Genomic DNA, 14,145 nt, shown 5'->3' with positions numbered 1-14,145 from the left:
TTGTCTCAAAAAAAACGGGGGGTGGAAGGGGAGAATGATGGTCCACACAAAAGTGAGAAAATATTGCAGGCACCAAAATTTAGAAAAAAATTTTTTATTTCACGTGAGTGCATTACGTATGTCATTACAGCACACAAGGTATTGAATTACAAAGATTTATATTAGGCACAACAACATATGTTCATTATCAAGTGCATACATTTATGCATTGTGTCTATACTCTGTTTTTGTTTTTGTTTTTTTGGTACCAGGGATCAAACTCGGGTCCTTGTGCTTGCACAGCAGGTGGCAAAACCACTGAGCTAAATCCCCGGCCTTATACTCTTATTGGTTATTCAGTAATAAGTCTCAAGTTCATCTGTTTGCATAGCCATTTATCTCTCAGCCAAAGGCGCCTACTTGGGATTTACAAATAATTATAATTTATATTATTTAAGTGTTAATGTCAATAATATTTATATTAATATTATTTTATAATTCATTATGTCCTTCATGTTTTGCAACTGTTGTACTAGACACATCCATTTGGCTGATGGTTTGTTGTTGTTTTTTTTTTGAGACAAAATCTCACTATGCATTTCAGGTTGTCCTTGAACTCACTATGTAGCCCAGGCTGGCCCCAAACTCTCAGCCATCCTCCTGCCTCAGCCTCCCAGCTGGGATCACAGCCATGTGCTGCCATACCCGGTGGCTGATGGTTTTAACTGGGGCTTATTTTCAGGGTAGGGCTTGTATTACAAGCAACCTGAAAAACATGCTAGGGCTTATATTCTGGCCTATTGGTTGGGGAAATATGGTACCACTACTCTTCCCTCCAAAAATCTAAGTATTATTACAGGATGTGTCTTTGTGAAATTTTATCAAGCTGTATACTTATGGTGTATATGCTTTTATGTATTTGATACTTAGAAGTTACAAAAAATGTTATGATCACAACTGTATAAAATGTGTATACCCATGTAGACCAAGACATACATGAAAATATCAAGTATTAGGTGACAGCATTTGTTCACACGTTTCTTTAATGATTTCTTACAATCAGATATGCTACAAAAATTTTTTTAATCCTATTTTTTAAATTGTGGTGAACATGGTTTTACAAATATCTCTCTTTTTTTTTGGTACTGGGGATTGTACTCTGGTCCTTGCGCCTAGTGGCGAAACCACTGAGCTAAATCCCTGGCCACAAATATCTCTTTGAAGGGCCGAGGATTTAGCTCAGTGGTTCTGCCACCTGCCTCACAAGTGCAGGGACCGGAGTTCGATCCCTGGTACCAAAAAAACCCACAACAAATATCTCTTAGATATTGTACTTTCAATTTGGGGGACATATATTCAGAATTATTGGATTATATGGGAGTTTTATTTTATTTGTGTTTTTTGGAGACAGGGTCTTGCTATGTAGCCCAGAAGAACCTTGAATTTGTGATCCTCCTGCCTCAGCCTCCTGAGTACTGGGATTACAGGCGTGTACCACCAAGCCTGGCTTCTATTTTTAATTTTTTTGAGGAGCTGCCATACTGCAGCTATTTAGAAACCACATCATTTTATATTCCCACCAACAGCACATGAAGGTTCCAATTTCTTCATTTCCCTACTCCTGTACTTGCTGTTTTCTGTTTGTTTTTAGTTTTTTAACAGTGGCTATTCTAATGGATGTAAGGCAGTATCTTTGTGGTTTTGATTTGCATTTCTCTAGTGATTAGTAACTAGCATATCTTTTCATGTGCTCTTTGGATATTTGTTTATCCTTTTTGGAGAAATGTCTATTCTCCTCTTTTGTCCAGTGTAAAAAATTGTTCGTTATTCAGTTGCAGGGGTTCTTTATAGATTCTGGATGTTAACTGCGTATATGATACTGTGTATGATTTCCTTTCATATTTTTACTTTTGTTGCCTATACTTTTGGTGTTATATCCATGAGATAATTGCCAGATCCAATGTCTTGAAGCTTTACACCGTTTTCTTCTTTGTTGTATAGTTTTATTTTGTTCTATCTTTTTTTTTTTTAGTACCGGGGATTGAACTCAGGTCCTTGAGCTTGCACAGCAGGCTGCGAAACCACTGAGCTAAATCCCTGGCCCAAGTTTTAGCTCCTAACAAGGTTATTAAAGGGAAGAGAAAGGGGATGCAAAAAAAAAAAAAAAAAGGATAAAAAAACCAAATAGAGCTTTTGTAAATGAGCAGGAGAACAAGAATTGGAGCAGGGAGGAATGGGAGGGGTAGGCTACAAAAAAAAAAAAAGAATTAAGATGTTACGTATATGTACCAACTCCCCACAATAAATGTAATCATTATGTACTGCAAACATGTACTAACAAAAAAAGAGTAATATAAACAAGCAAAACAAGGTTGTTAAAATTTATTTTCAGAGATTTACTCATTAGATTTAAAGGAAACAGTTTGCCAGTGGTAGGTACGAGATAGAAGACAAGATAGAGAGGGTGATGGTATTGTGTAAGTGGGCTTGCAGTTCTCTCAGTTCAGTTGAGTTAAATTTAGTCTTTTTCGTTCTTTGGTACTGGCGATTGAACTGAGGACCTTCAGCTTACGAGGCAGCGGAACCACTGAGCTAAATCCCCGGCCCTTAAATTCAGTCTTGACAAAATAAATCTTGACACTAATCCCGAAGTCAGACTCCACAAGTTAAGGGTTCAGTCTCCTAAGACTGATCCAGTGTAGGCATTGGCCGAGTGCAAATTTGGAGGTACCAGCAGTACCCTCCTCAAGTTTAGTAATTCACTAGAAGGACTCACACAGTTCAGGGAGCCATTTAATTAGGTTTACTGGTGTTTTATAAAGGATACAGTCCAAGCCTATTGACAAATACCTGTAATCCCAGCACTCGGTAGGCTGAGGCAGGAGGATAGCCGGGGCTACGTAGTGAGTTCTAGGCCATCCTGAACTACATAGCAAGGCCCTATCTCAAAAAAACAAACAAAAAAAGAAAAGATACAATTCAGGAACAGTCAGTTGTGAGAAATGAGATACAACTCAGGAACAGTCAATTGTGAGCGATCCTCAGGGCCAAGAATGGGAAGGAATGTGTGTACTTCCCTGCCCTATCTGGGCATATCACTCTCCTTGCATTTCAGTGTATTTACTGAGATGGAAGTTCTTCCAAATCCTATGTGAAGGCAGTTTATTAGAGGTTTCATTAAATAGGCACTGCTGATTAAATCATTAGCCATTAGTGATTGAGCTCAGTCTTCAGCCAGCCACTTTCCTACCAAGATTTTGAGGATGTTCCAAGCCTCTAATGCTTTGGTCCAGAGACAGCCCGCATTTAGAATCTTCTAAGCACCAAGAGTGGGCTCATTAATGTAAATTCAGATGTGATTGAAAGAGGCTTGTGAATAACAAAAGATGCATCTTTGGAAATTGTATGGGTTTTGGGTACTCTGTTCTAGGAACCTGGGACAAAGCCAAAAATAGTACAGTATGTGTTTTCTATTATACTTAGCAAGTGATAGAGTTGTTCTCTTAAGTCTTCCGTTGTTTTGTTTTTTAACGAAGGTCTTGCTGAGTGACCAAGCTAACCCCTCTTGTGATCCTCCTGTCTTTGCTTCTCAAGTAGCTACAATTACAGGTGTGTGCCACCATGCCCAGCTTTTAATAGTTTTCTTTTAGAATCTTAGTTTGAAATAATTTGATTTATAAAAAGTTGCAAAAATTGAACAGATAACCCATGTATACTCTTCATTCAGTTTCCTATAATATGGTCAACTTACTGAGCATAATACAGTGATCAAAACCAAAAAGCTAGCTGGGCATGGTGGTTCACACCTGTAATCCCAACATTATGGGAGGCAGAGGCAGAAGGATCACAAGTTCAAGTCCTGCCTGGGCAAGTTAGTGAGACCCTATCTCCAGATAAAGAAATAAAAAGGGGTAGGGAGGGCTGGGGATTTAGCTCAGTGGTTCCACCCCCTGCCTTGGAAGCGCAAGGTCCCAAGTTCAATCCCCGGTACCAAAAAAAACCAAACAAAAACAAAAAGGGATGGGGATATAGCTAGCTCATTGCGAAGGCTCTGGGTTCAAGAAGTTAGACTGGACACTGTGGCTTGCCTGTAGTCCCAACTACTTGGAAGGCTGAGGTGGGATTATCCCTGGAGCCTAAGAGTTCAAGACCAGTTTGGGTAATATGTGGAGACCTTGTTTCAAAAAATGAAAAAACAAGAAGCAGAAGTGTAAAATTGGTACAGTGTAATTAACTCAATACAAACCTTATTTGAAATTTTTCCTCTACTAATGTTATAGGGTAGCTCCTTCTAAAAGTGGCTCACCAATAAAATGTTACCAGGTTCTGGGTTGTTCTCCTCTCCCTCTGGAGTTAGATTCCAAGTTCTTCTCATCTGGAACAAAGAATTGAATAAAACGAGCAAAAAGCAGTGGCAAGGTTTATTTGGAAAAGTAAAAGTGAAGAGTGACAGAGAAACTGGCTCTACAGAGTGAGTTTGGGCTGAGTAAAAATGGAAAAAAACAAAATAAAAAAATAAATCCCCACCCAGTATATGTAACTTTTTGAGCCTTGCTTCTTTCATTGGGCATAATATCTTTGAGATTTTTCCTAAGTTGTTGTATTATCAGTAGTACATCGCTTTTTGTTCAGTAAATGTTCCAGTGTGTAAAAACATTTGGGTTATTTTTATTTTTTTGGTTAGAAATAGAATGCTGTAGGGCCAGGGATTTAGCTAGTGGTTCTGCTGCCTGCCTTGCAAGCACAAGGACCTGAGTTCGATCCCTGGTACCAAAAAAAAATAGAATGCTGTGAACATTTGTAAAGAAGTTTTTGTGTGAATATAGCGATCATTTCTAAAGAGTTCACACCCAGAAGTGAAACTGCTGCACTGTATGTAAAATGTGTTTTATTTTATTTGAAACTGCCAGTTTTTCAGAGTAGCCATCCTGTTTGATGTTCCTGTTAGCATTGTATGAGTGTGCCAGTTTCCCCATAATCATGTCTATAGAATTTTAAATTTTTGCTCATCTTATAAGCCATAAAAATATCTTGGTATCCTTGCTGCTTGGAACAGGCAGCTACCAGCAGGTGTCAGTAGCTATTCCTGCCACTGGAGAGAGCATCTCCTGGCGTTTCTCTGTTCTCTGCTGCGAGCAAATTCAGTGTTACCAGCCTTGGCCACTGGCTTCTTTTAGTGCCAGTAACCTTTCATGTTACTAGCTCTAGCTATTGGCCACTTGGCACCTGTGACCTTTTGTGCCACTACCTCTTCATGTACCAGGTCACCATGCTCTACTCAAGATGGAAATCACAAATAGGCAAAAATATGCCATCTGAAAGATACATTATTAGAACTTATTGGGCCAGGGATTTAGCTCAGTGGTTCCGCTACCTGCCTCGTAAGCACAAGGTCCCGAGTTCAATCCCCGGTACCAAAAAAAAAACAACAAGAACTTATGCTGCAGAGTGGATTGACCTGCTAAGGGTATGGAAAGATTGCTTAATAGCAACAAAAGGTGGGCTAGCACATGCACAATGTGGCCTAGTGGGGGTGGGGGACCTGTGGACCTGATTGAGGAAGGCTGCAGAAGGTTGGAGTCATTCGAAGAGGCTGCCAGGCAGAGTCATCGGGGATAGGTCCTTGACTGAAGCTTGCTGCAGCCAAAGCAAATACCTGCTGGAGCAGCCATGGTGCCCCTGTTGCAGCCAGCTTGGTAGGGAATTTGGGTAGGGTAGTCCCAAAAGAAAAAGATACCTCCTGCGAAGCATAGAATCCTTCTCTCTCATCTCACTGTGTTTTACAAATATGATTTTCTTTTATAAAAGCATTTATTAGTTTTAGATATTTTCTGATTATAATTTTTGAAAATGTGAGAATAAAGAAAAAAATCATTACATGTGTAAGTATGCAATAATTATGAGGCATTTTTTTCAAAAAACAACTCTTTAGTGGAGCTAATGACATACATTTTGTGTCCCACTTTTTTCTCCCAAGATTACTATTTTTTTCATCTAATTTATACATTAAATTTTCTAATTTCTTGTTTTGTTGACTTTTTTTTTTTTTGGCTTCTTCCCATAGATCTTGAGCCAGATGATTGTGCATCCATTTACATCTTTAATGTAGATCCACCTCCATCTACTTTAAATTCACCACTTTGCTTACCACATCATGGATTGCCGTCTCACTCTTCTGTTTTGTCACCATCGTTTCAGCTCCAAGGTCACAAAATCTATGAAGGAACTGGTGATGTTCCCGAATCTAAATATAGCCCATTAGGTGGTCCCAAACCCTTTGAGTGCCCAAGTATTCAAATTACATCTATTTCTCCTAACTGTCATCAAGAAACAGATGCACATGAAGATGACCTACATATAAATGACCCAGAAAGGGAATATTTGGAGAGGCCTTCTAGAGATCATCTCTATCTTTCTCTTGAGCCATCCTACCGGGAGTCTTCCCTTAGTCCTAGTCCTGCCAGCAGCATCTCTTCTAGGAGCTGGTTTTCAGATGCATCTTCTTGTGAATCTCTTTCACACATTTATGATGATGTGGACTCAGAGTTGAATGAAGCTGCTGCCCGATTTACTCTTGGATCCCCTCTGACTTCTCCAGGTGGCTCACCAGGGGGCTGCCCTGGAGAAGAGTCTTGGCATCAACAATATGGACTTGGGCATTCCTTGTCACCCAGGCAATCTCCTTGCCACTCTCCTAGATCCAGTATCACTGATGAGAATTGGCTGAGCCCCAGGCCAGCCTCAGGACCCTCATCAAGGCCTACTTCCCCCTGTGGGAAACGGCGGCACTCTAGTGCTGAAGTTTGTTATGCTGGGCCCCTTTCACCCCATCACTCTCCTGTTCCTTCTCCTGGCCACTCCCCTAGGGGAAGTGTAACAGAAGATACATGGTTCAATGTTTCTGTCCACAGTGGATCGGGCCTTGGCCCTGCACTTTTTCCCTTTCAATACTGTATAGAGACTGATATCCCACTGAAAACAAGGAAGACATCTGAAGATCAAGCTGCCATAGTACCAGGAAAATTAGAACTCTGTTCAGATGATCAAGGAAGTGTATCACCGTCCCGGGAGACTTCAATAGATGATGGCCTTGGATCTCAGTATCCTTTAAAGAAAGATTCATCTGGTGACCAATTTCTTTCAGTTCCTTCACCTTTTACCTGGAACAAACCAAAGCCTGGCCACACCCCAATATTTCGGTGAGTTGGTAGATATGGTTGCTGACCATTTTTCATGTGTATAGGTCATTGGTGGCATGTTATGTTATCTGTAATTGGTTTTTTCTCTTCATCCTGTCCTTCCTTTCCCTTTCATCCCCGTCTTCTTCCCCTCTCTTACTTCTTCCCTTTCCTTCCTTTTTTCCCATTCCTCTTTCTTTCCTTTCTCTCATTTTTATTTTCCTTTAAGTCTTTTTTTTATTTTTATTTATTTATTTTTTCTTTTCTTTTCTTTTTTTTTTTTTTTTTTTTGGTACCGGGGATCGAACTCGGGTCCTTGAGCTTGTGCAGCAGGCGGCGAAAACTGAAACTTTTTTTTTTGGTACTAGGGATCAAACTTGGGTCCTTGCACTTGCACAGCAGGTGGCGAAACCACTGAGCTAAATCTTCAGCCCTGTTTTTGTTTTTGAGACAAGGGTCTTGCTATATAGTTCAGGCTGGCCTTGAACTCACTGTAGCCCAGGCCAGCCTCCCCTTGCAACTGCCTGTCTCAGTTCCCCCAAGTGCTGGGATTACAGGCATGTGCTTAGTTTCATGCCTGGCTTATTTTCTTTTAAGTCTTAAAAGTATTTTAAATAGGCTAAAGTTATAATTTTAAAAGTATATAGCTAAGGAGTTGTACATGTGTTGCCTAGGCTATTCTCAAAGTTGCCGTCTTCCTGCCTCATCCTCCCAAATAGCCAGGATTACAGGCATGTACCACTAGCCTTGGCCTTTGTGATTTATTTTTTAACTTTTTAAGTTTATGATTTGTTGTTCTTAGAGAGAAATTTTTAAGTTTTTTATACTCAAATTTTTCTTTATTGCTTATGTGTGTGCTATATTTGAAAGTATTGGGTTGGGATATAACTCAGTGATGCCATGCTTGCCTGGCAAGCACAAGGTCCTGAGTTCAATCCCTGGTGCCAAATAAATAAATAAAAGAAAGTCTTATCCTGCTCTAAAATAATTAAAAATAAAAATCTAGCTTTCATGTGTGTTTTTAATAAAGTGTTGTATACATTATGTGTGTATTTTATGTATGATTTTTTTTTTTTTCTGGTACCAGGGATTGAGCTTGGGACCTTGTGCTTGCGAGGCAGGCAGCAGAACCACTGAGCTAAATCCCCGGCCTATGTATGATATTTTTATCAGATAGATATTTGACTCTTGGATCCACCATTATTTTGGTGTAAGGAAAGAAGAATAATGTAACAACTTTACTTTCCAAATAGGTTGACAGTTGTCACAATACCATGTGAAGATCCTGTCTAATCTATAATTCATTAGAAAAGACAACTTTTAACATACATTAAATTCCCACATGGAGTTGTGTCTATTTAGGGATTTTTTTATTTTTAAATTTTTTTTGGTACTGGGGATCGAACACGGGTCCTTGCGCTTGCAGGGCAGGCAGCGGAACCACTGAGCTAAATCCCCAGACCAATTTAGGGATTTTTTAAATGATAATTTTTAAATTGATGCTGGAGACCAGTAGTTTAGTAAACAATTTTTTTTATTCATCTTAGGTTTTAAGCTATTTTTTGTCTTTGGAGGCTTTTAAAAAGAAAACCAAATTCGGTCCACTTCAATGTCCACCTATAAAGAAGGACAATTTTTAGGGCTGGGGATTTAGCTCAGTGGTGCTGCACCTTCCTTGAAAGCACAAAGTCTTGGATTTGATCCCCAGTACCAAAAAAAGGACGATTTTTTGTTGTTGTTTTAACTTGTCTTTTTGTTATTGTTGTCTATACACTATTTTTTAAAATGTGTAGTTCTGTTTGTGTTCAGGTGATTCAAGTATCAAATGGAAGATTCTTCCACTAAATTGCCTTTGTAATGAGAATGTATTAGTATAAAATAGCAAAATAAATACTATATAAAAAGAAAAAAATACTTTTACTTGTATAAATAACTATCTCTGGAATCCTCATCTTTAGAAAAATATAATGTGGAATCTGTGCTACTGAAGACATCACTTTTTTTTTGGAGACAGGGTCTCCCTATGTAATTCAGTCTGGTCTTAAACTCACTATGTAACCCAGGCTGGCCTCGAACTCCCATCAATCCTCCTGCCTCAGCTTCCCAAGTGCTGGGATTACAGGTATGCGCCACCATGTCCAGCAAAGACATCACTTTGTTTCTTTCTTCGTTTCTACACATACTAGGCAAGCAGACTACCACTGAGCTACATGCCCAGCCTTTCTTCCTTTTTCTCTTTCTCTTTTTCTCTCTTCCTCTTTTTCAGTAGGGATTGAACCTAGGGCCTTTTCACTGAGCTATATGCCCAGACCTTATTTTAATTGTTTTTTATTTTGTGAGAGGGTCTCACTAAGTTGTTAAGTTGCCCGAGCTGGTCCTGAACTTGTGGTCCTCCTCCCTGCCTGCCTCCCAGAGTGCTAGGTTTACAGGCATGCACCACCACACTTGACTTAATATGTTATTTTCTAATTCTATATTTTCAGTGTTAATATATCTGAACAAACCTTTAGGCATTTAAGATGTTTACATTATTTTTTTTCCTTGTTCCAGGGATTGAACTCGGGACCTTGTGCTTGCGAGGCAGGCGCCAGAACCACTGAGCTAAATCCCCGGCCCAAGATGTTTAAATTATTGATCATGTTTTAAAAAGTGTCATTAAGCCAGATGTGGTGGTGCTTGTGTGTAATTCCAGCACTCGGGAGGTTGAAGCAGGAAAATTGCTGCAAGTTTGAGTCCAGCCTGGGGTACATAATGAGTTCAAGACCAGCTTGAACTGCATAGCAAGACCTTGTCTCAAAAAAATTGTCATTTAACATGTTCATGACAGGGCCATAATTCATGTCTTGCTGCTAGAAGGCTCTTAACCACCAGTGGTTCAAGCCAGTGTGAATATGTTAAAGATGTTTCATGTTTTCTCATTTAAATACATAGTGAAATTTTTACCTCAAATTGCAGTATGTTGCTAAATATAACAGTTTTTCCGATCAATGAGAAAAAGGGTAATAGAGAAGAAATAGAGGGGGCAGCACGTTTGACTTCTATATATTCCTGCCAGGGAGAGGGTTACATTACTAAGAAAGAAAAATTTTAGACTTTTGGAGAGATACTGAGACACATACAGAGATGTGTATCTTGTATCTTTTGCTTTAAGGAATCAAATTATTGTAATTTTGGTGGTTTTTGTAATTATATACACATAGTTGAAAAACAGTTTTAGTTTTATAAATTGTTAGAATTGGTCCTTTTTGAAGAAAATAGGGGAAACCAAAAAGTAGATAAAATAGATTTTAATCTTCAGATTAAAGAATTATTTATTAAGCCATAACCAGTGTTATATTAAGTGAACGTTCATTTTGGAATACTTTGTTTCAGAGATGGCAGGTTTAGCAAAGAAGTAATTTGAATCACTATTTGGCAACAATAGCATGGTGTTTAGCATCTTTGTGTGTTTTGTTTATAGCACATCTTCATTACCTCCATTAGACTGGCCTCTACCAACTCACTTTGGACAATGTGAACTGAAAATAGAAGTGCAACCTAAAACACATCATCGAGCCCATTATGAAACTGAAGGTAGCCGAGGGGCAGTAAAAGCATCTACTGGGGGCCATCCTGTTGTGAAGGTATGAGAGTTCTGAGGCTTGTTGTTGATACTGTGTACCTGTACTTGTTGTACAAGTCTGTTCATTTAGGTACTGACAGAGCCCAAAGAGAAAATTCAGATCAGTTTTGTGTGCTTGTTGATATGGTTACACTTCTGCATTGAGTTTTCTTTCCTAGTCTAAAAGATGTTTTTCCTGACTCCCTTTCCAGCTGGGGAAAGAAGATTACAGAGGTTAAAGAACTGTTTTTCTGATTCATAAAGGACTATTGTGTTTATAGTATAATTTAAATAATATAGAAACCTAAAAAGAGTAAACTAATAAAATATCCAGAATCTGTTTCCCTCAGAAATAAGCAATACTTTATAACATTTGGCTAATGCTCTAGGTAACTCTCTCATGTATGTTTTTAGTGGAAGACTAGATGGATGGCTAAAAAAATGAATTGAATGTTTTTAAGGATAGTGTATTAACTTTCCATCACTGGGACAAAATATCCAAGATAATGAACTTGTAAGGAGGAGAGGTTTATTTCGGGTCACAGTTTTGGAGGCCAGTGATTGACAGTGGTCATTGGCCTGTTGTTTTTGGGTCTGTACTAAGACAGTACTATGTATCATGGCAGAGCATGTAGCAAATGAAACAGCTTGCCTCTGGAAAGGCAAGGAGGCTGGAAAGTAGTAAAAAGAGAGAGGGAAAAGGGATAAATCTGAATATCCCCTTTACTGGGATCACATCCCCATTGCCCTAACTTCTTCCCAGTAAGGGCCTCTCTTATAGTTTCTACCATCTCCCTATAACACCACAGGCTGGCAACCAAGCCTTTAACATGTGGGTCATTTATACACTTGCATAAACCACACCAGATAGGGTTATGCTGGATAGTTTCGTAATTAAAGTACTTATTTTTATTTGAATTTATTAAAATAAAACTAAAATGTAATTTTTTTTTTGGTACCAGGGATCGAACTCAGGACCTTGAGCTTGCAAGGCAGGCCCTGGAACCACTGAGCTAAATCCCCGGCTAAAATGTAATTTTTAAATTTATGTAATTTTTTTTTGGTGCTGGGGATTGAACTCAGGACCTTGTGCTTGCGAGACAGATGCGGTGCACTGAGCTAAATCTCCGGCCCTAAACTTACATAATATTTGATATATTTGAAATGTATTTCATATGTTAAAGTTTTGACTCATAACATGAAAATTAAAATATTGTTTAGTTTAGCCAGGTGCACACCTGTAATCCCAGCACTTGGGAGGCTGAGGCAGGAGGATCACCTCATGTTCAAGACCATCCTGGCCTACATAGTGAGTTCAAGGCCAGCCTGAACTACATAGCAAGCCCCTGTCTCAAACAATAACAACAAAACATAGATAGATAGACAGACAGACAGACAGACAGATTGATTTTACTTGAATGGAGCATAAGAAAAATGAAACTAAAGTAAAACTGAGAACTGCTGACTCTTATGTGTTGTTTTTTAACAGTTCTTCAAAGATCTAAAAAAAATTATGTAAATTTTTGTGAGATTGAGCTCATTGAGATTTAGAGAGTACAGATTGACTCCTTTCTTTGATAAATAATTGTATCTCTTCCTCCCTCTTCTCTACTTTTTGTCACCTAGATTTTGATGCTTGTCTTATTTTTACTCTCAGATGCACAGCCACCTTCCTCACTTTTTTAGCCTTAACCCTATTTGTAGTTGAATTTAATGCTCAGTCTTAGTCCTTTTTAATTAATTTATTTCATTAAATGGTTTATGACTTATCATTACCTAAACATGTTTCATATTTCTTGACAAAGATTTACATTTTAAACAGATTTTAAAATGATTTGTAACAAGAAGTGTCAGGAAAACACAACAAAGGAATTTTATCATTCCCATACGGAAGCAGTAGTATCACTTGAGCCCAGGAATTTGAGACCAGCCTGAGCTACCCAGCAAGACCCAATCTCAAGGAAGAAAAAAAGAAGAACAACAACAACAACAAAGGAATTCTGTCATTTGTATTAGTCTTATTTTGTTGTTAAATGAGAGTTTATTTCAATTCTTGGTTTCCAGTGTCTTTGACATTTCTCAAGAATATGTTTATAAATGCAAAAATGGACAGAAGAGGCCTGGGATTTAGCTCAGTGGTTCTGCTGCCTGCCCTGTAAGCACAAGGACCCGAGTTCGATCCCCAGTACCAAAAAAAAAATAGAAGTTTTTTAGGGATCAGTGTAGTTTAATTCCACAATTTCCCCCTGATTAAAAATGGATTCTAGGGGCCAGGAATTTAGCTCAGCAGCGCTGTGTCTGCCTCACAACTGCAAAGTCCTGAGTTCAATCCCTGGTACCCCCCCAAAAAAAAAAAATGGATTCTGTGCTCAAAGGGAGACTAACACTGTTGGTATGAATCATCAGTGGTTTTTATATTCGTCTTATAAGTGACTTTTTTTAACTTGTTGCTTAAAGAATTATTTAGTGACATTTGAAATGATAGACTTAACCACAGTATGTCTGGATATTGGTGGTTTTTTTATTAGTCTTTCTCAGTGTCTACAGTACTCCCTTTCAATCTGAGATAGATTGATTGATTGATTGATTGATTTTTTGGTACCAGGGATTGAATTTGGGACCTTGGGCTTGTGAGGCAGGCGGTAGAACCACTGAGCTAAATCCCCAGCCCTGAGATTTTTTTTTTTATTGGTGGCAAAGTTTTACATTAATTAAAGGTAGGATTACAAAAAGACTCTGCAATAATGACCAGCTCTGGGAAACGTGGGTGCTACTGCCAACTGGTACATCATAAGCTCCAAGATCAGGATTCTTTAGAATGAACAAGCATTACATGTGTTATAACTCATCCTCAAAACTGTTTACCTCAAACTTTGTTTTTCGGCCTTAGTGTGATGTTTTAGAACCATTCTTCAAAGAATAAAACATCATGCATGTAAAAAAAAAAAAAAAGACTCTGCAGACTGAGTTTGGGCCTTGTAAAAGTAGGAAAAATATATCATACAGTCTAGGGTGGGCTACCATAAAGAGATACGACAACCTGTTTCTTTTTTTTTCCCTTTTGAGAGACAGGGTCTTGCTATGTAGTTCAGACTGGCCTTAAACTCACTGTGTAGCCCAGGCTGGCCTCAAACTCATGGCAGTCTTTCTGCCTTAGCCTCCTGAATACTGGAATTACAGGCCTGTGCCACCACACGTGGCAATAATCTGTTCTTTGCCGGGGGGTGGGTACCGGAGATGGAACTCGGGACCTTGTGCTTTCGAGGCAGGTGGAACCACTGAGCTAAATCCCCAGCCCAATAATCTGTTCTTTATGGAAGAAAATTTTCCATACTGTGTGTCTGTATATATTGCCTGCGTTTCCTCTTCATTTGTTTTGTCCTTTAC

The 14,145-nt window shown here is 38.8% G+C and overlaps 1 protein-coding gene across 9 annotated transcripts in view; it reads left to right on the top strand.

Annotated features, from left to right (window-relative positions):
- Nucleotides 1-14,145, top strand: part of Nfatc3 (nuclear factor of activated T cells 3) — a 122,846-nt gene that overhangs the window by 37,172 nt on the left and 71,529 nt on the right. For 6 of the 9 annotated variants that reach the window (XM_087213833.1, XM_021256811.2, XM_021256812.2 and 3 more), the window contains exons 2-3: nucleotides 6,044-7,178; nucleotides 10,618-10,780. In XM_087213833.1, coding sequence (XP_087069959.1) covers nucleotides 6,044-7,178; nucleotides 10,618-10,780 — 1,298 coding nt within the window. Of the gene's footprint in view, nucleotides 1-6,043; nucleotides 7,179-9,115; nucleotides 9,280-10,617; nucleotides 10,781-12,580; nucleotides 12,734-14,145 lie in introns of those variants that run through there. The other 3 variants (XM_087214046.1, XM_087214068.1, XM_087213996.1) reach the window with 3 other exon arrangements.

This window comes from Heterocephalus glaber, unplaced genomic scaffold (genome assembly GCF_053883595.1).
Source record: "Heterocephalus glaber isolate CG9 unplaced genomic scaffold, H.glaber_assembly_v1.0 deba00000071, whole genome shotgun sequence".
NCBI lineage: Eukaryota > Metazoa > Chordata > Mammalia > Rodentia > Bathyergidae > Heterocephalus > Heterocephalus glaber.
The sequence above is the reverse complement of the archived record's forward strand: the minus strand, read 5'-3'. Positions and strand labels throughout refer to the sequence as shown.